Source organism: Diaporthe amygdali (genome assembly GCF_026229845.1).
Source record: "Diaporthe amygdali strain CAA958 chromosome Unknown NODE_41_length_355262_cov_61_584611, whole genome shotgun sequence".
Classification (NCBI taxonomy): Eukaryota; Fungi; Ascomycota; class Sordariomycetes; order Diaporthales; family Diaporthaceae; genus Diaporthe; species Diaporthe amygdali.
Window position 1 is genome coordinate 128,557 of NW_026517061.1, and position 23,388 is coordinate 151,944.

General features: G+C 54.6%; 6 protein-coding genes across 6 annotated transcripts; 3 read left to right on the forward strand and 3 right to left on the reverse strand.

Moving 5' to 3' along the window:
• Positions 1 to 49: 49 nt before the first annotated feature.
• On the forward strand, positions 50 to 2,868 carry J7T55_008117 (uncharacterized protein; the record flags this gene model as incomplete). The annotated part of the gene is made up of 3 exons (XM_053134030.1): positions 50 to 2,062; positions 2,134 to 2,625; positions 2,686 to 2,868. 3 exons carry the CDS (start codon positions 50 to 52, stop codon positions 2,866 to 2,868), a joined length of 2,688 nt encoding a protein of 895 aa, XP_052988144.1.
• A 1,236-nt stretch (positions 2,869 to 4,104) lies between these two features.
• Positions 4,105 to 5,215, forward strand: J7T55_008118 (domon-like type 9 carbohydrate-binding module domain; the record flags this gene model as incomplete). Its single annotated transcript, XM_053134032.1, has 4 exons — positions 4,105 to 4,348; positions 4,462 to 4,523; positions 4,645 to 4,720; positions 4,899 to 5,215. The coding sequence occupies 4 exons, from the start codon at positions 4,105 to 4,107 to the stop codon at positions 5,213 to 5,215; spliced, it is 699 nt and encodes a 232-aa protein (XP_052988145.1).
• A 1,065-nt stretch (positions 5,216 to 6,280) lies between these two features.
• Positions 6,281 to 7,411, reverse strand: J7T55_008119 (uncharacterized protein; the record flags this gene model as incomplete). The annotated part of the gene is made up of 1 exon (XM_053134033.1): positions 6,281 to 7,411. The coding sequence occupies one exon, from the start codon at positions 7,409 to 7,411 to the stop codon at positions 6,281 to 6,283; it is 1,131 nt and encodes a 376-aa protein (XP_052988146.1).
• A 2,344-nt stretch (positions 7,412 to 9,755) lies between these two features.
• J7T55_008120 (uncharacterized protein) lies at positions 9,756 to 10,724 on the reverse strand (the record flags this gene model as incomplete). The annotated part of the gene is made up of 3 exons (XM_053134034.1): positions 9,756 to 9,995; positions 10,099 to 10,387; positions 10,444 to 10,724. The coding sequence occupies 3 exons, from the start codon at positions 10,722 to 10,724 to the stop codon at positions 9,756 to 9,758; spliced, it is 810 nt and encodes a 269-aa protein (XP_052988147.1).
• Positions 10,725 to 11,925: 1,201 nt separating this feature from the next.
• Positions 11,926 to 13,455, forward strand: J7T55_008121 (uncharacterized protein; the record flags this gene model as incomplete). The annotated part of the gene is made up of 1 exon (XM_053134035.1): positions 11,926 to 13,455. The coding sequence occupies one exon, from the start codon at positions 11,926 to 11,928 to the stop codon at positions 13,453 to 13,455; it is 1,530 nt and encodes a 509-aa protein (XP_052988148.1).
• A 1,549-nt stretch (positions 13,456 to 15,004) lies between these two features.
• Positions 15,005 to 16,113, reverse strand: J7T55_008122 (myb family transcription factor; the record flags this gene model as incomplete). The annotated part of the gene is made up of 2 exons (XM_053134036.1): positions 15,005 to 15,481; positions 15,547 to 16,113. The coding sequence occupies 2 exons, from the start codon at positions 16,111 to 16,113 to the stop codon at positions 15,005 to 15,007; spliced, it is 1,044 nt and encodes a 347-aa protein (XP_052988149.1).
• Positions 16,114 to 23,388: the final 7,275 nt, after the last annotated feature.

Below are 23,388 nucleotides of genomic sequence, written 5' to 3' on the forward strand. Positions count from 1 at the left end.
CTGCGCACAATCGCTGGATAGAGGGCCACTGCGCACAATACAGGACGGCATGATGGATCTGGCATCAATGTTGAATGAAGGCGGCGGGCCACCTCCCCCCGCCGCGCCAGCTTCAGGCAAACCTCCGCCTCACGCTCCAGCTCCAGCTCCCTCTCGACAGCACACACATCAGCAGCATCCACAGCACCCACACCCCTCGACCCCCGTCCAAACTGTTCCGCCACCTCACGCTTTTCGCGACCACAGCCAACCGGTGCAAGCATCGCCTGCTCGAACCCTGTCGCACGAACACGTCGTTCACCAGACTCCCTTCGCATCCCCCCCGACCTATCCATCCGCCTCGACACCCTACGGTGCTCCCGCTCGCCCTGCGCCGCCGCCTCTACAACAGCTGTCCGCCAACAATGTGCGCTCGCCAAGCGCAGGTTCTGTCCACATCCCTCCATCACCTTACAGCAGACAGGCCTCGGCGGGCACTGCGAGCGCGGGCTACCCGTTCCCAAGCCCAGGTCACCCCCTTCCAGACTCTGCAAGCCCGGTTCAGCAAAGCCGATATCCTCCTGGAGTCGCTTACCAACCCAGGGACAGCTATTCACACGGTTCAGTTCCCATTCAAAGCCCAGGGCCTGCTGCTGTCTACTCCCAAGGCCACCATTCCATCCCACCGCAGACTCCCCCAGTAGGGACACCTGGCGGCGCTCACCCGTATCTGGCCCAGCACCAGCGGTCAATGTCGATTCACTCGAACTCGACGCCAACCTCCGCTCAAAGTCAGCACCAATTTCTGCCCCAGCAATTTGCCAGTCCCAGCTCCACGGGCCATCAGCAGCCTCCAGAGCGCATCCGACAACCATCCCAGCCTTCGACGCCTCTCGGCCCACCTTTGTCTGCCGGACAAAGACAACAGTCTGCTGGGCCACCCGGTTTTGCGCAGCCACAGAGCCCGTACCAGCAGCGCCTGCCCTCCTCTGGGCAACCGTACCCACCGTATCCGAGTCAACAGCCGCAGCAGCAACAGCAGCAGCCGCCGCCCCAGGTCTCACCTCGTGTACCCCCACGTCCACAAGCCTCGCCTTATCCTTCCGTGCAACGAACCTCCAGCATGCTCGAAAATTCTCAAGCGACGGACGCCCAACGTCGGTCCCTGTCCCATAGCGAGCGCGGCCGGAGCCTCAGTGTCAGCCCCAAGACCCGCGTCCCAAGCTTGCCGTCCAGCGCTGGGCATCATTCACAAGCTTCTATCTCTGGCCCGTCTGGCCAACCCAGCGACTGGGACCATCGAGAACCTCAACAAATGCCCCCCAATTCCTTGCAAGGAAGGGCCGAGGCTCCACCTGCATCCGCCACGAGGCTGGAACGTGCCTCGACCCCTGCCAAGCGAAAGATGGACGACAGGGATGTCCAACCTGACGAGCTTGACCGACAAGAACCCCGACCACCTCCTTTCGAAGCCAACGGCGTACACAGACAACACACATCTACCCGCCCGGGTCGCTCCTCGAACTCACCAATGATAGCTCGGCGAAAGCGACGGCATGCTGCGCCTCCAATATGGGCGCATGTATACAACAAGGAATCTCTCAGGAACGCCAACTTCACTCTTCGCAAATCAACTGGAAATCATGGCCAGATCAACGGCAAGGCTGATCAGTCGAACTCGGCCCGTCAAGACCGATCAGCCAGCCGACACGCCTCCCCCGAAACAGCACGGTCCAACGCGCAGGCTTCAGCGCCGCCCCCAGCATCGAATCAGACGCCCCCAGCCCCAGCGACCAGCCAGAAGCCGAACCTTTTGGGACCATGGGAGATAACAGTCAGCAACTCAACGCCGTTTGATGAGATGTGCAGGACCGTCGCGGATTTCTTGTTTGTGCTTGTGGTGAACAATTCGGAACTAGGCAGCATACATGACCCCAACAACGGCGTTCAATATGAGATAGAGGCCAAGCTGGGTCACCTAACCGATCGGAACTCACCAAATCAGCGGATGCCTTTCCAAGTTCAGTCAGAGGCAGTTCTTGCTCACAGCAACAATACCAGCTTCGTTAGCAGCATGACGGAGGTGAGTACTGTCCCGGCAATCGAAGCTGCCATCTCAAGGGGGAGACAAGTACTGACATTATCACCTACTAGGCGCAACACAAGGGCTACAACGAGTTTCTCAACTTTCTGGTTGCCGAGGCCAGCCCTCAGAACCCTAAGAACAGGAACTCACCTGATGCACGAGTACCTATCAACTATGTTCACCTTCATGAATCGGACAGGTTTTACAAGGTGCCCAACCACATGCGCCAGAATCTCCATCCTGCTCTCCACCAACTGCTTGGTAACAAGTCGGCGGCGGTAAGGGTCACGACCGACCAGAAGACTGGCAAAGCCAAGGCCGCGATCATCAAGGGCAAAGTTGCCGACCTGCATATTGTGTTTCCTCAGTGTGATCTGGACTGCCGGATCAGCGTCAATGTGGAAGTGGACTGGACGCATCCTATTGATGAGCTTGAGGAGCTGAACCAGGCTGGGGGGCGGGACAGCAAGGCGGACCGACACAAAGACCGTCTGAGTTACAGGCAGGGCAACTACCGGGTTGACCTCACGCAGGTCACGCAGACAGAGCCCGGTCCTAATGTAAGTCACCCATCTCGGTCGACTCCAGTCCGAAGTGCATCAGACACTGACACCCCCAAGCATACGTCTCACCACGTCAAAATTCATGAGCTGGAAATCGAGCTGGACGCCGGTGCCGTCATTGAGCAGGGTGGCCGGGCTATGCGTGGCGAGCCACACAACTACGATTTCCTTGTCGAAGGTTTCGTCAACAATATTCGCATGCTGGCGAGAAAGGCACGAGAATTGGTGCCGCCGGCTTGAACACGGCCATGACTGAAGGTGATGATTGGAAGGAAGAGTGACGAGGAATATCTTCAAAAGTCCAATGTGGACAGCTTCATGCAATATAAATTTTTGTTGGACGTGTAGGATTACAGGAAGAAAGTTCCTCTCGTTAGCATTTAGCAACACAGGGGACCGCGCGAGTGCGGTAGCTCCCGAAGGAAAATAAGAGCCAAACTAAGAAGGGAGCTCTGGATGCCAGCATCAGCTTCTACGCAAGATGACTAAGTACGAGATAGCTTACACCATTCAAGCCCGTTTCACGGACAGCCGGCTAGACCCACCCAGATGGACGGGAATGCCCATGTGGAATTGCTCTTTCTTTCCAACCAACAATGTAGCTTGCACGGATTTCATTTTGTTTTCCTCCGAGGGGGGTGGTTCCCAAGGCAAAAGGATCTCGTCGCCCAAATCCAGGGTGCCTGAGCTACGATCACTGTGATTAATACTTCTCTGGTGCGTTATCTGACTTCCTGAACATTTCGATTGTGCATATATCACGACCCCAAAAATCATTCTTACTGATGCAATTTCAACTAGACACCTTTAGTTACTTGTTTTTAGATACGGGGGTGTTATGCGCTGTTGTTATAGTGTGTCTAAGTCTAGGTCCATTTCTCGGGATTTGGTGGAAGGCTTATGTTGATACGTTCATCGACACCGAGTACCTTGATTCCTTCCCAAATAATCGCCTCATGTCCTTGGCTCTGGCTCTTATGGAGTCGTATGTTGTATGCCGTTATAGGATAACCAGTTGTAGGATAACCAGTTGTAAGATAACCAGCTGTAGGATAACCAGTTATTCACATTGCCTTACTCGCAAGCTGAATAACGGCCGAAAATGGCACCTCGAGCCTGTGTAACCGGCCTGATATCGTATTGATAACACAAAGCAGATTCCTGCTTGATGTACATAGGCCAGCGAGTTTCGGGGTCACCGGTACATACTCAACCGTCATCCTTCAAGCCACACAAAGTCTTTCGACCAACAAGACGAAGCCGAATCCTTCCTTCCCTTTTCCTTCCCTTGCTTTTCCAAACCATCCTAGCGCGCGCTGCAGCTTACAGATTACCGCGTGACCGTTTGCTACTCTCTTTTAGGAATTCATTGCAAAACGTCTGCCACAATTGATTGACCCCTCACCCTCCTCCACCTATCATCAACAGGACAACTTCTAAACGGCCGCAACATTACACCAACAAGTCTGCCCCAATATGCTCCTCATCTTTGCATTCCTGATGGCGCTGGTGTCTGCCGTGCCTGACACGCTTGCACGCCACTCGCAGTACTCGACGAGGCCATCCCTGGAGGTTCCTGCCTGTCCTACTACGGGCAGCATTACTTACAACACTTCGGTTCCGGACAAGGGCTTGTTTCCCTCGACGCAGGTCGATCTCTGTTATGACGACAGCTCAATTCAAATCAAGTTCACTGCATTCGAGGAGAAGGACTTCTACTGTACGCAAAAATGATCACCCAATTCTCCCACTTTCGTTTGACCTTGCTTCGGAATTTGGTGCCGTTGATCAATATTTGTACGAAAAGAGGAAGTACTAACCTCAATGATGCAGACAATCAAAGCCTTACCACGAATGGAGATATCTACAATTATGAGGTGATGGAAGCCTTTATCGTAAGTGTTTGAAGGCACACGAGACCAGGTTTGCCGTGGGAAAAGGCCCTATGGCCGATTGGCGATACTTCAAGGCCTTTTCCACAACGGAAACATACGACTAACTCTTTCCTTTCCTCAGTACCGCGGTACCAATGACCCTCAAACCTATCTCGAGTTCGAGGTTGCCCCCAACAACGTCACTTTCCAAGCCTTTAGTAAGCACTCCCATTTGCTAGGATAGGCTTCTGTTGCGTGGAAAGGCCATTTCAAATGGCCTAGTGAGAAACCTTTTGACAGCTGCGAACCCGTAGGGCAAAACACAGGCGGGAGCTTCCACTTGACACGTACAAACTTCCTACAAAATGATTCACAGGCTGACTTTGGGCGCTGTAGTCTACAATCCCTCGAAGATTCGCGCGGCCGGCGCTGCCTTTGACCGCTTCTACATCACGGATCTGGCCGCGGACGGTATTACTGCTAGTACGACCCTTGACTACGCCGACGAATTGTGGGTTTCCGAGGCCCAGATTCCGCTGGGCCTCTTCAATGTCGACAATGGCACAGCCCAAGGCACAGAGTGGCGAATGAACTTCTTTCGCACCGTCACCGGCCCTTCGACATTCCCTAATCAGACCTATGGGGCTTGGAGTCCGCCTGACAAGGTCAACTTTCACATGACTCCTTTCTTCGGAGACGTCACTTTCATCTAGATGTCTCCACGTCACAGCAGATGGGTTAGGAAAGTGAGGCAATACGTTTTTTGGAACGAAGAGGAAGCTGCGGCAAATGATACTTCTAAGGCCGTCACCGGCACCATTACTCAACGCAAGCAACTGGCAGATACTAGCTCACTGAACAGTAACTGCGATTTTTTTGAGGAATGAAATCATACCAAGGCAACTTGCGCTTGCGAAAGGAAAACTTCGGTTTACTACACGAAGTGAAAGCTTGGACCCCCCACCCCCCAGGCGCTCATTCATGCAAGCTATATCATGACTGATTTGACACTCTACTGTAACCTCACGCACATCAGAACAATGAGATCACAGAATGGTGTGCAGGAGTGGAAATTATGCCTCCTTCCGGAACGTCTTGTTCACCTGGTAATGTAGAGCATATTGTTCGGCCCAGGTCCCTGATTTGTGACCCAGATGATTCGCTGGCTCACATACGCGGAAAGAAGAGAATGATGGAGCAATGGCGAGATTCGATAATGCAGAGATAGCAGGGAGTGCATTGTATGGTCGAGGAGCCACTGCAGGTCGTAGCGCTGCAAGGTTGACAAAGGGTAAAGAGAGCGTTCCCCATATATGAATTTGCATTACCACGTTGGTGCTTAACGTCTTCTATCTTTATCAACACTTGTGAAGCATCGGAGGCGTAGTCTCGTATGCAGATGACTATTCGGCAGGAGTACCTGGGCACTTATGCGTCATGTTTTGCGCAGCATATGCCTACTAACATACAAAGTTGACTTTTCCGAAGACTACAAGCTCGGTAGCAGGTTCTGGAGATGGGTCTCATCCAGTCTTGCAATTGTTAAAGTGCTCTATGGCGCCCGGGGGAATGTGACGATGGAAACCCTGAGTGCATCAATGGATACATTCGCAAAATTTAGAGAGTATACTTGACATGCCCATATATTACATGCGCCTAGCGGTCGCCTCACTGTTCATCAACTGTACTATTTGGAATTTACATCCCAACTTGATTGCGGCCACCTGAACGTTCTTTTCACGGGCTACAAGAACGCCCAGCCTCCCCCTAAATGAACCTTAAGCCTTCTCTCCAGTAGACTTTTTGTTTATCCACCATTTTCTCTCCCTCTCCAGTGCCACTTGAATGTAAATATACGTCATAATAGCCCAAGAGATGATGAACGAGAAGAGCAGTCCCAGTGACAATCCAAAGGCTACTTCGAATTCCGTGTTCCATATGATGGCCGAAAGACAACCAATGTATACTAATATTCCAGAGCACCACCACACGGTCAACTCGAAAATCATCTTTTGGAACATGATCGAAGAGTCGTACCGCTGTCTATACCTTACGCGGAACTCCTTCTTCTGCCATCCGTCAACTGCGAAGAAGTCTTCAGCGGCGTAGTAGACAAGAGGACGCATGCGATGACCTTTGGGTTCAGAATCGATGCGGACTGGAGTTTTGAATGGTACGAGACTGAACAAAGCCCAGGAGAGAAGGAAGGCCATGTAGATCCCGGGCGCGTACAGATAAAGTTGTGGGATGGTTCTTTCCGAGCCGACAACGAAGGGGATCAAGGCCGCAAGAAGGGCCGCTGCGTAAATCCACGAAGTGGCGTCGAGCTCCCATTTATGTTTGGACAGCAGCGGCGCACATTGGTCGTAGTACTTGATAAGCCGCCATACTCGCACGACGAGAATGTAAAGCTCCCCAAGTCCGAAGGGAAGGATGGCAAAACCGAGGATATCTTTGTTGTATCTAGGCGCCCCGGCAGGTTGTGCGCCGAGCCAGACGTAGTAGACAATACAGGGGATGACGAGATCGCCAAAGATGATGAAGAAGGGCCCGAGAATGATGGATATCTGGTCCCTGGGAGGCACATCTTCGGTGAGCTTCTGCATCTCGGGAACAGCGACCGGCGTAGGAGTTGCATCGCGGCTCTCGAACAGATATGAGGTTGGCCGGTACTGGTTCGATGCCGTGGCAGCCCCCGCTGGCTTCGCTGTGGCCGCAGCGTCCTGTCGTTGGGTGCCGTCTGCTAGTGTCGCCGAATCACTAGAGGATCCAGTTGATTTGGGCCTGTCTGCATGTGTGCCCCCATTCCTAATTCCTGCTATGCTCTCCTGAGCATGAAGGAGGCTGCCCTCCAGCCGCGGCGAGCCCCCGTTGCCGATATGGCCGCGGTCGTTTGACGAAGTCTGCATGACGACCTGAGACCTTTATATCGCCTTTGATATTGAGGTGACGACCTGCTGAGCGTGGGAGAATTTGAGACGAAAAATAGAGACGGCCCTGGATGATGGCGGTGGACTCCACGGAGTATCCAAGAGGCTGTCCTTCCTTTGGCCTGTGGAATAGAGATGAATTGTCGTCTTGCAAACTAGGTCTCGTCGAGGAAACGTGGCGGGCGTGAGCAAACGACCAGGACAGCAGCAGTTCAAGACGGATGGATCAAGGTCCAGGTCCAGAATATTTGAAGGGTTCTGGAAGAAGGGGACCCATGCCACATCCGGGATGTGCATGAGGACCTCAGGCCTAAGGCACACATAGTCATGCATGCATCTCTGCTGAGCTCCTTGAGTCCCTGGGCATCCCAAGATGCGGTCTGACTTCTCTGGGGCTGGCTATCCCTGTCCCGGTGGTGGTGAGGCGAGGTTGACTCGAATGATGCCTGCAAAACGGCGGCTCGAAGCCGTGCGGTTCGCCCTGGAGACAGGATGCCAAGCCATGCGCGGACAGCATCGCGCCTTGCTTAATTGTCCGTCTCTCATCTCTCTCTCATGTATTTTCCGCATCGATTGATTGCGATAGCGACTCGACCACCTGAACTTGTGCCTGTACTGACTGCCCGGGACTGCTAATGTGGCCATATCCACACGATCGACTCGGCGCCGGCAGTTAATCCACGAGAAGTCTGTCGTGGTAGATGATCGACACAGGGGCATCAAAGTTTCGGTCGACACGTCGCCCATGCCGGCACAGGCAACCCCCTAGTTGCCGCACTTGCACCACTGGGGCATGACTCTTGGACGCACGTCTCAGCCCTGCTATTAGAGGTCCGGCCGGCCAGCGAAAGCAATGGGTTCAAACATTGGTGCCGAAGTATATACTTTTGGAGTACGTGCATCAAGCCGATGCCGGTAAGTATCGACTTGGGGACAGACCGGTCGTCACCCGGATTACCTAGTTGATGGTATAGTATGGCAATGGCAGGCTTTCCCATCCTGCTGTACCGGTTTCCGCTGCCACTCGTCCTCCCTTTGACTCGGTGGCAGCCAGACAAGCTAGACCACACACTCGGGTCCGATGCTGGGGACTCCCAGCATCAACTAGTATGAACTAACCACTCAGCTCGCAACCCACACCATCCCCATTCCCCGGGTGCGCCAAGACTCGGCTGGCCTGAAACGACGAAGCATTCTGTACTATCAAGCCCGCATGAAAGCTCAACCCCGAAGAACGAGCTTGCCAACCAAGCAGACTAGATTAGCCTTAGTAGTCCTCTCAGGAGAAGTCCATACGGTTCGATGCCTGGTTCCATGTGACCCTGTGCCACTGTCATTTATCATGTGAAAAGGCATTGATTGCATATCAGTGGGGGAAAGGGCGTGTTGTGAGCTCATGACTTAGGCAAAAATATTCAAGCCTTGATCTCACGTGCAGGTGATAATGAAGGACACAGGTTCCGATCATCACTCTATCGAGTGATTGTCCAGCCCCACTCTTACACTAGCCGGCCCTTTGTGTGACTCCGGACTCTTGACCTAGATATTTCTGACCGTTTGCATCCTCATGCGTGTCACCCCCGGGTTGAACGATCTCATGCGTGTGGCACACTCCAGCAGTGGAGGCATAACAGCGTTGGTGACCAGGCAAATCTCGGTGTTTGCTCTAATACTGGTTTGGGGGCTAGTTGTTGTCTGCGAAAGCCAGCCTTTTCATCACAATAACAGTACACACTAGCATTCAATGATGACATCGTCCACTCAGGCTCCGCCCTGAGCTTCAGAACAACACAGTGTCTTCGAGTGTGCAGCGAAAACATAGGCATCAACCTATGTGGTTTGCTTAGACAGGACCTTTTCAATTGGCCCACGACCACAGTGAGCGCGGCCAAGGACTTGTGACGTCCCTTAACCCAAGTCAGGCAGATATTGAAAATACGGCATGGGGCTACCTCCACCGGAATGCCGGCTCGGCGCACCCTCGTCACATATACTCTTGAGACAACACCGCCACACCCAAAGACAACGCGATAATATCATTACAGAGCCCTCTTTAACTTATTTTCTTCGTATAGAAGATTACTCAATGAAAGAAATGCATCATATAAGAGGTAAGCCCACAGGAGGTTAACTAATAACAGATTGTTTTACAATGTTAATTATTGGAGTTGGCCACCTTTAAGACGTTATGTTGTGTTTCTAAATAAGAGCCCCTTCTTAATCTATTTATTCTGTATAAATTCTTTTGCAGGAAAGCGGACGCCCGGGCTTGAGCTCGTATCTAGTCTACTCTACCTGAGCAATCTATCTCGACATACCCATTCTAGTTACTGCGACTGCCTTGGCCAATTGTCACGCCTGACCGCTCTGCCGCAAATTCTTTCGATCGCCCAATGACATGTCCGATGATGTGGCTCAAATACTTGCCCTTGTTGAGCGAGTGTTTGGGAGAATAATCATCCTCCCCCGTGAAAGCTTGTGAGCCATTATCGATCTCCATCAATTTCCTCCAGTGACTATCCATCGCCTTCCATAGGTTGCTTTCCTTCCCATTTCGATTCTCCTGTGTACAGATGCGGGTCAGTGTCAATATCCAGGCACGCACGCTTACACGCAGAACTGCCTTATGACCAGAATCGTGACAGCAACAGATGGGGAGCGCTGACCTCTCTTTTCAGCCATTCCTCCTTTGCTCCTGGAATATTCGCTGGGAACACCCGAGAGTATTTCACACCTGCTTCAGCACATTTTCGACGAGTCTCCTGGTGGGTGCTGATGAGCACAATCGCGCCCTGGATCCCCGCCTTCTTCTTGATCTCGGCAATATATTTGTCCGAGTCCAAGGTCTTGCTGTCCTTGGATTTGAAATTTGACGAGTCCAAGTCACAAATTTGATATTTTTCAGACCACATGCCATCATTCTTCATCTGTTCTTTTAAGGAGGACTTGCCGATGCTGTCATTCCCGCCATATCAGTATCGGTTGCCATGCTACAGGCTGTGTTGTCCTACCAGGGGAATCCCGAAATAACAACCAAGCATTTCTGCTCCCACCGAGTATTTGACTGAGTGCGCGGCACACTTGCCGCGGATCGTGCCGATGCTGATGTTGCTGATATTGTTGTTGATGCCGGTGGTGCTGTCGGTGTCGCTTTCGATGTCGCTTTCGGTGTTGCTTTCGGCGGTGCTGTCCGTCTCGTGTTGGCCGACAACGACGAGGTTGCCGTTGCCAGTGTCATGTTATCACTACTACGCTGGCCGCCGCGTGTGCTTGTCGTCTTGTTTGAGACCATGATCTGGGGGTGCGTGTGGAAATGGGAATGGGCAGAACGAGTCTTCGGATGGTGGTGGAAATGAGAATAATTGTCGCCTGCAAACACAGCGACACTTGCTTTGACGGTTGCACGACCCTTCTTAAATCCCCCCCCCCCCCATCACACACATCACTCTGTTGGACGTCTCTGTGCCACAAATTTGCGGTCCCGGACCAGGCCGCGGCGGCATCATGTCCAAAACACTCGTGGGCAGAGGCCGCGGCTGCATCGACATAGGTAGACGGGCAGACTATCGCCAATTCTGTTTGGGTGTGGCAGCGCCTGATTGTCTGTTGGTTTGCCATTACGGACGACTGCCAACACTGCCAACAAACATGGGCTTCAAACTGGCGAGCCTCAAGCCGACCCGGCAATGCTGCACCAACACAACATTTCTCGTGTCTATCTGGCCAGCTAAGACCCCATGCAACTGTTGGGTATCTTGGTGCATCCTACGGCAGCGCACCAACGTCGTCGTGGCCGGCGGTGACCAGGTCGGCGTCTGAGCCCCCCGACCCCTCCACGACCCCAAACACGGCCGGCCATCAATACCGCTGCTTTTCGACAGCTCGGTCGACAGATGGCCGCCGGTTCGGTCGAGTGTCGCGGTTTGGCCCAGCTTTGCAAGAATGGTACTACGCCGTTCTTCTAATTCAAGATAGGAAATACGACGTGTCAATATTGCTTGCTCTGGGAGCTTTTAGGGGGGAAAAGAGTTAGGGAGCGCAGTTTTGGGCTCTGAGGACTCGAGTCCGAAATGAGGTATTCAACTCACCACGAGCTTAAGCTGTCAGATATTATATCTGTACGTACGAGGCTGCATCTGGTCCACCGCAGCGTGAGACGGTCGATTCCGTCCCGTGGGGCCACAGCCCAGCATGCCCAGTTGCAAAAAGGTGCAGTGGCCCGAGCTTCCCAGGCTCCCGGTCCCGATCCCCGGTCCCTGGTAAAAGAAAAAGCAGCCCACCTCGACCGACCACTTTCTTGTGTTCTGGATATCCACAGCAGACTACCCGCATTCTTGACTCTTCGCCAGTGCTCTAGACTATCACCACTGCCACCACTGCCACCACAACGACCACTCAATCCCGCTGGCAGCGCGAAAAGGACCAGGCCTTCTGATCATGAGGTAGTCAAGGCTGCCCCAGGCGAGCCCTGTACAGCAAAGCAAAGCACAAACATGCCACCACCTGCGCTTGCAGGCGGGCTCCGACGGCTTGCTGCTCGCCTCGCTTCGTCTTCGTCTTCGTCCTCGTCCATCTCACACACTCCCAACTTCTGCTGGCAGCCCAGCCGCCGCCTTGTCACGACCAGATCCAGCTACTTCAGCCCCAACGTGCTGCTCGACGCATCTGATGTCTTCCACAAGGGCGTGGCCCTGCGCACTTCCCACGCCTCTCCTCCTCCTCCAGCCCCTGTGGCCGGCCTCGAATGTCATTCACCAAACCAACGCCCATCGTCCTCGCAGCCCACGCCGCAGATCCCGCCTCATCGCCAGCGACAAGCAGCCAGGCGCGCCGCCGCCGCACAGGCAGACCCGCCGTCTGCCGTCCTCCCCCAGAATGCCTCCGACACCCTCACCACCCTCGCCGCCTCCCAGCCCGCCAACTCCCTGCGCCGCCAGCTCTCCGCCCTGCTCTCCCTGTCTAAACCACGCCTGACCGTCCTCGTCGTCCTCACTGCCATGGCCCCCTACGCCCTGTACCCGGTGCCCGCCTTCCTCTCCGCTTCTCTCGCCGACACCCCCTCCCTATCGCCACTCACCCTCCTGTTCCTTACAACCGGCACCACCCTCTGCTCCGCCTCTGCCAACGCCCTCAACATGCTGTACGAACCCTCTACCGACGCCAAGATGTCTCGGACTCGCAATCGCCCGCTGGTGCGCAACTTGCTGTCTACTCGAGCTGCCGTCTTGTTCGCAGCTGGCTGTGGCCTCGTTGGGACAGCAGCCCTCTACTGGGGCGTCAACCCCACCGTGGCTTTCCTCGGCGCCGCTAACATCGCCCTCTATGCCGGTCTCTACACCCCCATGAAGGGTATGCACTGGCTGAACACATGGGTCGGTGCCTTGGTGGGCGGCATCCCCCCACTGATGGGCTGGGCTGCAGCCGCCGGCGAGAGCGCTACCGCCGACGGTACCTTCCGCGAGCTGCTGTTCAAGTTCGCAGGCGACGGTACGTCTAGCGCGGGGGGCTGGCTGCTTGCTGCGCTTCTCTTTGCCTGGCAGTTCCCCCACTTCATGGCCCTGTCCTGGGCGGTGCGCGACGAGTACAAGAACGCCGGTCTGAAGATGCTGTGCTGGGTGAACCCGGCGAGGAACGCCAGGGTTGCGTTGAGATACAGCCTTGTCTTCATACCCATTTGTGTGGGCCTGTGCGCGTACGGGGTGACGGAGTGGACCTTTGCGGCGACAAGCCTACCCGTGAACCTGTGGCTGGTCAGAGAGGCAATCAAATTCCACCGGTTCGAGGGTCACAAGGGAAGTGCCAGGGGACTATTCTGGGCAAGTGTCTGGCACTTGCCTGTGGTCATGGGCCTCGCCCTCCTACAGAAGAAGGGCATGTGGCAGAGGGTGTGGGCGAGTGTCGTAGGCGAGCCATTGGATGAAGACGAGTGGGAAGACGTCGACGATGACACCGGCGTTCTTCCTGTTCCGACTCCGGTGAGAATACCCGTAGGAGGTCCCTCTGCCCAAGAGAAGGGACCATGAAGGAGCGCATGACGCAGCAATGTACAAGCGAGATACCCCGGTTGTATTATATATGGGATGGCCATTTCGGGAACAATTGGCTGGATCAAGGCTTCTGCCACATAGCTTTGGAGCAGTCGTATGGAAGAACATGTCATGTTTGTAGACTACAAGCGCAATATGAAAAGGCTGTAGAGGTTATGCCTCGGCGTCGATGGTCAAGCACACGCTTCGTCTATGCAAGAAGTGCCAAACGATTCTCTACCATCATCCCTGTCTCCGCCTTCCCCTCTACACTTGCTTGCGCCAGTTCCTCGACGTTCTCGCACATATATTGTCAAATCGAGCCCATCCCCTTGATCAGGGGACTCTCGATTTGTTGTCCTACCTACCGGCGACCTGTTACACAAAATTACCCTGAAGAACAGCCCGGCCGGTCTGACCACTAGCAAGGCTCAATACCAATGTCCTCCGCTGGCTTAGAGGACTGTAGGGGCAAGAGACTAAGGAAAGCCTGCTTGTTGTGAGCGGAGCGCTTGCGCGGAAGGGATAACAAGGCTTTATTTGATATGACGTTGCCAATGTAGGCCTTTGCATCCCTTGTTACGTTGCCATCCTGAAAGATTCCAATGGCCGTAAAGTTATGTCATTTCCTGTTCCAAATTTGTGGGCGGTCCCAAGGATGATCTGAAGTCACACTGCAGGTCGCCGAAGAAGCCTGGAATCTGTCTCGGGAGTCTTTCGAGTTCACCAGTCGGATGGTTGCGGCTGTGGCACTGGTAAAAGACAGAAAGCGAGGGAGAAGCGAAGAAGTCTGACAAACAATATTTTTAATGCGCAACGGATGTTTAACTATTTTTAAGTTTCCATCCAACTATGCCATACTTTCCAGCAAGTGTTGCGCCGATGCCCGGGCCAATCCACCGTGGTATCTATGACGGTCATCATGTCTTCTAGTATACAATAAACGTGGCGTAAAACAGCAAGCAAATCGCAAATGACATGAATCGCGAAACATCAAGTTCATGCAGGGCCACCGCCTTCCCGTCCTAACTCGTACCGTCAACCCTCCAGTTGCCGTTCCGTGCACTGGGGTGTGGGCGTGCTGTTTTGTCTGCGTTTTCATCCCAGAACCAGTGATCTCTATACCAAACCCTTAAAGTGAAGAAAATAAAATGAAAGAGAAAAAAAAGAAGGCAAAATGCAGGGCAAATAAGCTGCCGCATATCCTTTTGGTTCGCTCCTAAACGCCGTAGCCCCCTTTGAACGCCCTTTGAGTACCCATTGCCTTGCCGCCCGTCTCCGAAAAGAGGATGAAAATGATGATGATGATGATGATGATTTGCTAGACAGACAAAGGAAACTCTCATGATGGCGATGATAATAAGAAGAGACTGTGTATCCTAGGTCCAAAGACCACCCTGACAAAGGAGAGACCTTGATGAAAGTCGACCAAGGCAGGGAAGGTAGAAGGTAGGCGGGTAGGCAGGTGAGAATAGGGATTGGGATCGGATAACGTTGGACGACGGCAAAGAGCCACCGCCCAACGTGAAACTCCAGAATAGGGTGATTATTGCCCACCGGGGCGGTTGATGATAGAGTCGATGCCCATATCCACGCTCGGCATCCTGTGCATGGCCTCCATATACGGGCTAGCACTCTGGCTGTGGTGCCCTTGGGCGCCATTGTGGTGTCCGTAGGCGGTTCCACTGGAGCTGCTCACACTGTTCGCGTAGCCATGCCCGCCCATTGTGGGATACCCCGGGTAAGCCTGTGGGTGGCCGTATGTCGAGGGTGCCGTGGAATAAGACTGGGACGCGGTGCTGCTACCGCCGGCGCCACCCGAGGAGGTTGTGGACCGGTCCGGGCTAGGAACACCGCCGTAGCCGGCATCGCCGTCGAGGTCGTCGACTGGCTCAAGGTCGATGCCGGATATCCCACTGTCGTCATTGTAGGGATCGTTGGGTGGGAGACCGGCCTCGAGGCGCTCGCGACGGGCGGCTGCACGAGCTGCGCCCTGGAGGTTCTTCAAGCCGTTGGACATGCACTGCAGCACAGCTCTGTTAGTACGTGGCGTACAAAAGGAGTGACTCTGAGGTGAGGCTAAACTACCTTTTGCTCAACAACACTCCACTTCTCGCCGGTCTTGAGGGCGAGCGGGGCCCAGATCTCCTTGCGCAAGGCCATGTACTCCTGGGCCATCTTCTCCAGCTTGCGCGTGTCCCAGTCATCGGCGCCCTTGCGCTCCATCAACCGCTCGTGTCGCTTCCGGCATGCGTTGGGTGTCTTGGTGGGGAAGTAGTTCTGCTGGATTTGCGCCCAGTTTTGGCCGCTTGCTCTTGCCCCGAGCAGTGTCTGGTCGTCGCCAGCATTCCATGCCCCTGATGATGCGCGGTGCTGTGTGGGAAGAGAAGATGTTGGTACGCGGTGGTGCGGATCCGTGGATAGGTACGATGCAGTGGAGTGGCTGTGGTGGTGGCCGGCGTGGGCTGGTGGCTGCATGGTGAGAGGAGCCACTGCGTAGGGGTCGTATGCCCCTCCGGGCATGGAAGTGGACATTGACATGGGCTGAGCTGCCGTCGTCGTCATGCTGCCGTAGTAGTCCATGGTGGTCGGCACCTGCGAAGTGGACCGTGTGTTGTAGAAGGCCATGTTGTGGGTTGGGATGAGTGATGGCATTTGGGTGTCTGGCTGCGGGTGAAAAGCTCGAGTTGGGTCGATTCGATATTGTGACCTCAGGGCCACGGTGAGGGCTATTAGTAAAGACGGGAGGCGTGGCTTATGTTTCTGGCGGGACCGGCTCGTCTGAATATGGCCAACGTTTGAAGGTGTTGTGGACGGCTTGTAAAAGGTCTCTCCGGTCGTGGTCGTGGACGGCCAAGGCAAGGCTTGCTCCGGTTCGTGTCAAACGAAGGACAGGCCAGCAACGAATGAGAGCAAGTTGTTGTTGTTGTTGTTGTTGTTATTGTTGTTTTTTCCTGAGAGAGACGACGAGCTAGGAAACAAGGAAAATAGGAAACAGCAAAGGAAATAAGAGAGAAAAATAAAAAGGAAAAATGAGGACGAGAGGAGGCGAGATGCGAGGAGGCTGTGGAAGAGAGAAGCTGGAACTGAGAGACAAGAAAAGAGACACGATTGAGGGTGATGCAGGCGGCTCCTGTTACTTATAAAAATACATGGCGAGGATTTGTGTGCAGGAGAGAGCAGGTACCGTACTGTACCGTACCACCGTACCGTGCTGTACAGGAATGGCAACAAAAAGATGACTAGATAAGATGATGGAGGAGGAGGATCCGATCTGTCGAGTGGAGCCCTCGACAGTACATGGGCCAGGTACGTACCCACACTCACACCCACACCCACACCCACACCCATACCTGTACCTGTACCTGTACCCCTACCTGTACCCCTGTCCTTACCTCGACCTCGACCACGACCTCTCCTTCCCTCTCTTTTGCTGCAGGCAGGCGGGGTGTTCCCTCTGTAAGCATATGGGTGAGCAGAGATGAAAGTGAAATTAGGGGGGGGGAGGGGGGAAAGCGTTGCCAGAAAGGGAGAAGGACAGAGACAGACAGAGACAGAGAGAGAGAGGGACACCTACACCCACCACACACAAAGACACACACACACACACGCACACAGAGGAAGGGGGGCGGAGACCGGGACTGGGAAGAAGGATTGATGAGAAATCGGATCTGAAACCAGGGTAGCTTGACAGAAGCTGCGGGCATGAAACCTGGATCGTGTGTCTGCTTAACGGGATGCACAACAACGGGCCTCTGATATTGGCTGGCAGGTTTCGCAATGGCGTCTGTCTGAAGTTGGGCGGCTACGACGGGCCATGGCTGTGTGGAGCCGGCGACGTGAGGTGAGGTGAGCTGGGTGAGGCTCAAGGGTTGCAGGGGAAGAGCGCGCAGCTAGCTGGGTAGGGAAAAGATGAGGGCGGCTATTCCGCAGACAACCTGTGGATGCCCACGTAGCCGCAGCCGCAGCTCGAGCGCATAAAGATATCATGATATGGCAAGGGCAGAGCGCCGACGCCTGCGGTACGTGGACAGACACACAAATAAACAAACAAACAAACGCACAGACATCATCTGCACTTGGATGCAGACGAATTTAGCAAAGCAGAACAAAGCAAAGCAAAGCGTAGCAAAGCTCTGCACTGCGCTGCGCTGCGCTGCACTGCACATCACTGTACCGCGTCCTCCGGCTCGGCTCCGCTTCAACGTTGGGTGATGATCAGGAACCATGGCCAGAGACCAGGACCAGGGACCAGAGACCAGGCCACAGTGGACAGTGGGAGCAAAGTGCTGCAAGGGCCGGCCAGGTGGTGAAGTCAAGTGCAGCGAAGCTTGAGGAGCTGAGGGCGGCACCGACATGGTGGAACGGCAGCCATGTAAGCGGCCGAGTCCAAGTCGGCATGGACGTGGACGAGACAAGACAAGACGTGAAATGACGTTCCGCGCGGAGCAGAGGGCAATCGGAAAGCAGGGTGCAGGGTGCGCCTAAAGCATCCCAATAAGATTGAGGCAGACGAGATGGGAATAGATCAGGAAGAGAGACGATCCGAAAGTAGAAGCCCCAAGCTCGCGGCTCCAGGTGGCAGCGATCCTTGGTGTGGAGGAGGATCGCCTGGACCCACTGGACCCGCTGGGACTCGACGGAAAAGCCACGACTCGAAGCTGTTACGTACTGTCATATCAGATGGCAGTCTAGATGGTGGGGAAGGAAGACCCATGTCCATGCAGGCGTGCAGAGACGAGGGGATTAGATCGGCTCATCGCCGAGCGGGCGGACGTACGGGGGCAGAACCAGAGCTTGCGGGCGAGGCTGGGGACGATGGAAGGCGGACGCGGGGAGGGGGGGGAGGGGGGGAGGGTAGTAGGAAGCAGGGAGGAGGGAAGCGCGACGAGATTGGTTCAAAAATAGCAACGGCGAGCAGGTTGGCGGGCAATATGAAGGAAATAGACGCAGGTGGTAACCTGGAGCCGCCACACAGCCGCACGGCACTGTGATGTGCCGTCGAGGTGCGTGGTCTACGCCTACAGTGTAGCTGTCGGCCGAGCAGAACAGAGAGCAGAGCAGAGTAGAGCAGAGCAGAGCACAGCAGAGCACAGCAGAGCACAGCAGAGCACAGCAGAGCACAGCAGAGCACAGCAGAGCACAGCAGAGGACGGAGCAGAGCAGTTGCCGTGGGGCGGAGCCTTGGCCTTGCCGTCGACGTGCAGAAGCGTGCTTGTCTGCGTTGCTTTCTCTCTGCCTCTTTTGTGTGCGATTGAGTGAGTGCGCGCGGCTGACCAGGCTGAGCCGATTCGGCCAATGCAGTCAGTCAGTCTAGATTGTCGGATTGTCGGATTGTCGGATTGCCGGGTTGCCGGGTTGTCCAAGTCGAAGTCGAAGTCGAAGTCAATGTCAATGTCGATCTCCAGGTCGCCCCGCGGCTAATCGGACGGCGGAGAGACGGGATGGGATGATGGGCATGGACATGGGGACAGACATTAAAGATTGGGCCCGTGCGGACCTGTAGAAACAATGTTTGGCGGGTGGACCGGGGTTATTCTCAAACAACGACAGCGGACCAACAGGCCAAGACCTGCATATCGGCATCGCAACTGCATTGCAGCAAGTGATCAGCATACCTGAGTAGCATGGGCCATCATGAGTGAGCCATGACAAGTGTGCAGTGCACAGTGCACAGTGCACCGCAAATTCGGGGGCGGGGACCGCGACGAGCGCAATCAATAATGGAGGCGCCTGCGCTGCGCTGCGCTGCACTGCACTGCACTGCACTGTTGGGGCGCTCCTTACCAGCGCGTCACGGCAGCGTATCGCGAGCAGGAAGCAAAGCAAAGGAAATGAAATAAGATGAGGACATGGGTACGGAGGGTCGCATTGCAGGGAGCATGGAGCAGGGAGCATGGGTCTGGCTGCTGCCGACAGCACAGTCTGTTTTGGAAACGTCGAGCACAGGTACAGTAAGTAAACGGGCAGATAACACGCAGGCAATACGCAAGCAATACGCACGGTGCAATGCTGCAGTACTGCGGTGCTGCAGTCCAGTTCAGTCCAGTCCAGTCCAGTTTAGTCCACGCGTATGTTGGTTGACTGTTTTGTCACTCCAGCTTGCTCTTGAAACGCGGCGCATGACATCTGGTGAGCTCCCGCGGTCAGCAAGTTTGGCTGGTTGGCTGGTTGGCTGGTCAGTCAGCTTCCAGATTGATTACTGTGTGTAGTCGGCCTGAACAGCCTCGCGGCAGGAACATGTGGGTTGCAGTCGCAATTGCAGTCCTCTCTTTTGCTGTCTGTGGCGCAAGGCAGGAGGAGGACCAGGGACCGGGGACCAGGGACCAGGGAACAGGAACCAGGAACCAGGAACAGAGACGGCGGGAGCAGACGAGGACGAGGGCGAGGACGAGGACGGTGCGACGGACCAGCAGAGACCCGACCCGGCGCTGTCGTTTCCTCTGGCAGGATCCTGCAGGCGCGCGTCTAAAAATTCATTTCAAGAGGCAGGCACACTAAGCCCGGAACAGCCTGGATGCGGCCTATTTTTGGGGGCATGGGCCAGCACCGTGATCATCAGGTACTGCGGTACCTGCACGAACCCGCTCAGCACCGTCTTTGATTCGCTGCTGCCACATTTACAAGTCTGCGTGGTGGTAGACTGCCACCACAGTGCAGTGCAAAGTACCGAGGTACTTGAGACCCTTGTACCACACCACCTGGCACTGGGAGCCGGATACTTTCAACGCCTGTCCCTCGCAAGTCATTGCCCTCCTCCCAGCCCAAAGCACATACTCCCCCATCTCCATTCATCCCAACCAAGACTGGCCCATCCGCCGTTGCGCACACATATCGACTCGACCGCAATCCCCTCTGACTCCAGAGCTGGGCTCGCCGGCCACTGGCATCATCCCCAGCTGCTAAACCCACGTGGCCTCCCTCATTCAACTCAACTCAACTCAACTCAACTCGACTGAACCCATACCAAACTAGACCAACCCAACCCAACTCGATCCAACTCGATCCAACCCGTATCATCTCATCTCATCTCATTTCGACTCATTTCACTGCCCAAACATAACAAGCACGCATCCTTCATGGCGTCAGCCTCAACCACACCCGCCGACCACCGCCCAGCACCCTGTGCCGCGCCTTACCGTACCTTACATATCCGACCCCGATCTCTCTCTCACACTCAGCATTGACACTCAACGCTCCATATACTGTGGCTGGATAAGCACTACTGCTCCTCCTCTGTCCACATGTCTCTCGCGCCCTGACTTGTACTTGCAATGGACTGAGAATGCGCATCAGAGGCACCGCTCGTTTCACCAGCCACCAACACTCGTCCACATCTTGCGTCTCCGGCCACTGGCCGCCGTCCTCTCGAGGCAGGCCAGACCCTGGCCCAGACCACGACTTGCTGCCACATGCACTCGCCGTCTCGACACTTTGTCAACGATTGCATGAGCCGATCAAGGTGCTGCTTCTCTGTGGTGACCCCGGCCCATCGTGCCCGCCGTTACACCAGATCCCCCCTCCTGCCTACCCCCTCCCCGCCCCCAGGGCTCAGATTCGTTGCAGTCCGGATCGCTTCGATTCTGTAGCTTCCCTTCTCCTCAAGCACGAGTGCTAAGCATGCCCGAGCATTTCCGCAGAACCAAAAAAAACAAAACATGCACAGCCGACACCATAGAGCGTGCCCTGATACCTGCCAAAGTTGCCAGGCCGTGAGGTTCTTCGATCCAAGTGGTCAGTCTACTTGCTGTTGGACCTCAATGTGTGGGCCGGCCTTCTGGGCCTCTGATGGGGCCTTTTCCAGCCAGATCTGTGTGGACACGACCTGATATCTCGGCCGCCCAACCCGGCTTTCTTTAGCAACTGCCACAGCCTCCAAGGGTTCCCCCACAAGCAAGTCATATAGGGCTGGACCTTGGTCGCGGCCACCATCTCGGCCCCCTCTGTCCTCCAACTGGGGACCATTGCGAGCAGGGAATCTTTCCTGGTCGATGCGGCCCAGCAAGCGGGTGCACTTGTTTCGAAACAAGCACTCAATCATCCGTGTCTATTTATGTTTCGCGCAAGCCCCCATTGGTCTAGAATCAACCCCATTTCGGCGATCCAGTCGACGATGCCTTGAGGCCGGGCTCGTCCGGCCCGGGCACGCAACATTGAGATTGCCTCATCTTGGGGCAAAATCGTTTCAAGCCGGCCACATTTCAAGGTCGCCCCCCCCCCTCCTTTCACTTTTGCTTGCATTGATGCAACTCGCGGTCTCAGCTGTCATACTTGCAAGGCTGCAGAGTTTGAATCTTCGGCTTGATAGCTATCCGCAGCTGTTCGAGGATTCTTCTGACTGTCGAACGAGTGTGACGCATATCTGGAGTCCGAATGGGTTGGCAAGTTACAATGGCTGCCTGCTGGATCTCATGCCGATCCAGTCTGATCGCTTGTCGCCCCTTACTACTTGTCGAGACACCTGGATAGAGGATCAGAAGGCCTTCTGCCAACCCGCAGCAAAGTGTTGCAAGTGTCTCGCCGTTGCAGTTATCAGGAAGTTGCTCAGATCACACGTAGCGCGGACCAGGCTGGGACCCAAGGGCTTACTCTAGTGAGAGGTTCAAAATTTGGGTTTGCCAGTCTTTTCAACACTTGTCGTACTCTGGTGTTGCCCTCATCATGTTTTTATTATCGAGCTGGCCTCTGTGGCGGTTGCTGGCCGCCCGTCCACCACGCCCAAAGGCCACAGCCTGCAGCTCCTGCTCAAGCGAGTCTGGATTCAAGCCTTATTATTTTAATAAATACCAGCTCTGTTCGATGTTCGATGTGGTTTCCAGTAAACACCATTTCAATATTCGGGAATCAACAGGAAGTCACAACAATGGAATCAAAGATGGCCGGTGTCCCTCCCGGGAGGTGGAAGGCTGCAGCCTTTGACTGAAGCGTTTTGTGTAAGGCCCACCGGGTATCAAACTGGCTGAGTTTGCCCACAGCCGTGTTTCCACCATCGAGGCAGGATGGATTGCCGTCCTGTATGATCTCAAGAGCGCTCATCGAAACGAAGGATCATGCGAAGGAAGCATGATTCCCTGCCTGCGCAGCAGATGACATTGGCGGCTTGCTCAGCTGTTGGAGGGGAGGGGGCCCAGACGACTGGAGGGAACACAGAAAATTGAGACGATAACGTACAGCTCCAATGGGAGGGTGAAACCTTTTTATACTTGAATCGTAGCTCTTACGCATGATGCTCTGTTGCTCCGGCTTCGATTCGTCAAGGCAGGATCGGTTTCACCATATGGGGGGCTTAGGGGCTAGCTGCAGCAAACCATACCGCTGTGTGATGACGATGATTTTCGTAACTGGTGCTTCCGTGGATGGTCTGCAAATTCATGCACAAACTGCTTTACCTATCGCACTTGGTCAGTTTGATCTCAAATTAGCTTAAGGTCGGGTGTCCGCTTCGCGGCCACAGTATATCTGGAATTCAAAGGAAACAAGGGAAGTATCGGATAACCTCCTATGGGATAACCTCCTATGGGATAACCTCCTATGGGATAACCTCCTGGGGTTTAATTCCTTGGGGATAATACGTTATAAGATGCTTTCTCGTAGGATAAACCTGTATGGAGATGTAAGCCACAGGTGTCTCCGCAATGACGTATTGTCATTTTTGAGAGTATAAAGGTGTTGTTCCAATAGTGTATGTAACATTGCATGTCGATTTCTGCGTACTTATGTATGGGATGATGGAAGCATCGTTCGCCTGTGTTCAGCCTTGCGCACGAGATAAGAGTCTGAATCGACCAGTCTCCGCATTTCCTAGGGCCTTTGCAAACCGATACCCAAATGACAATTTCGCATGGATCAGTCAGTACATACAAATTAGCCGCGCAAGGGCTATTTAGCCTAAGTAGGCCGGCCACTCGTACGGGTCGCCCAACTTTTTGC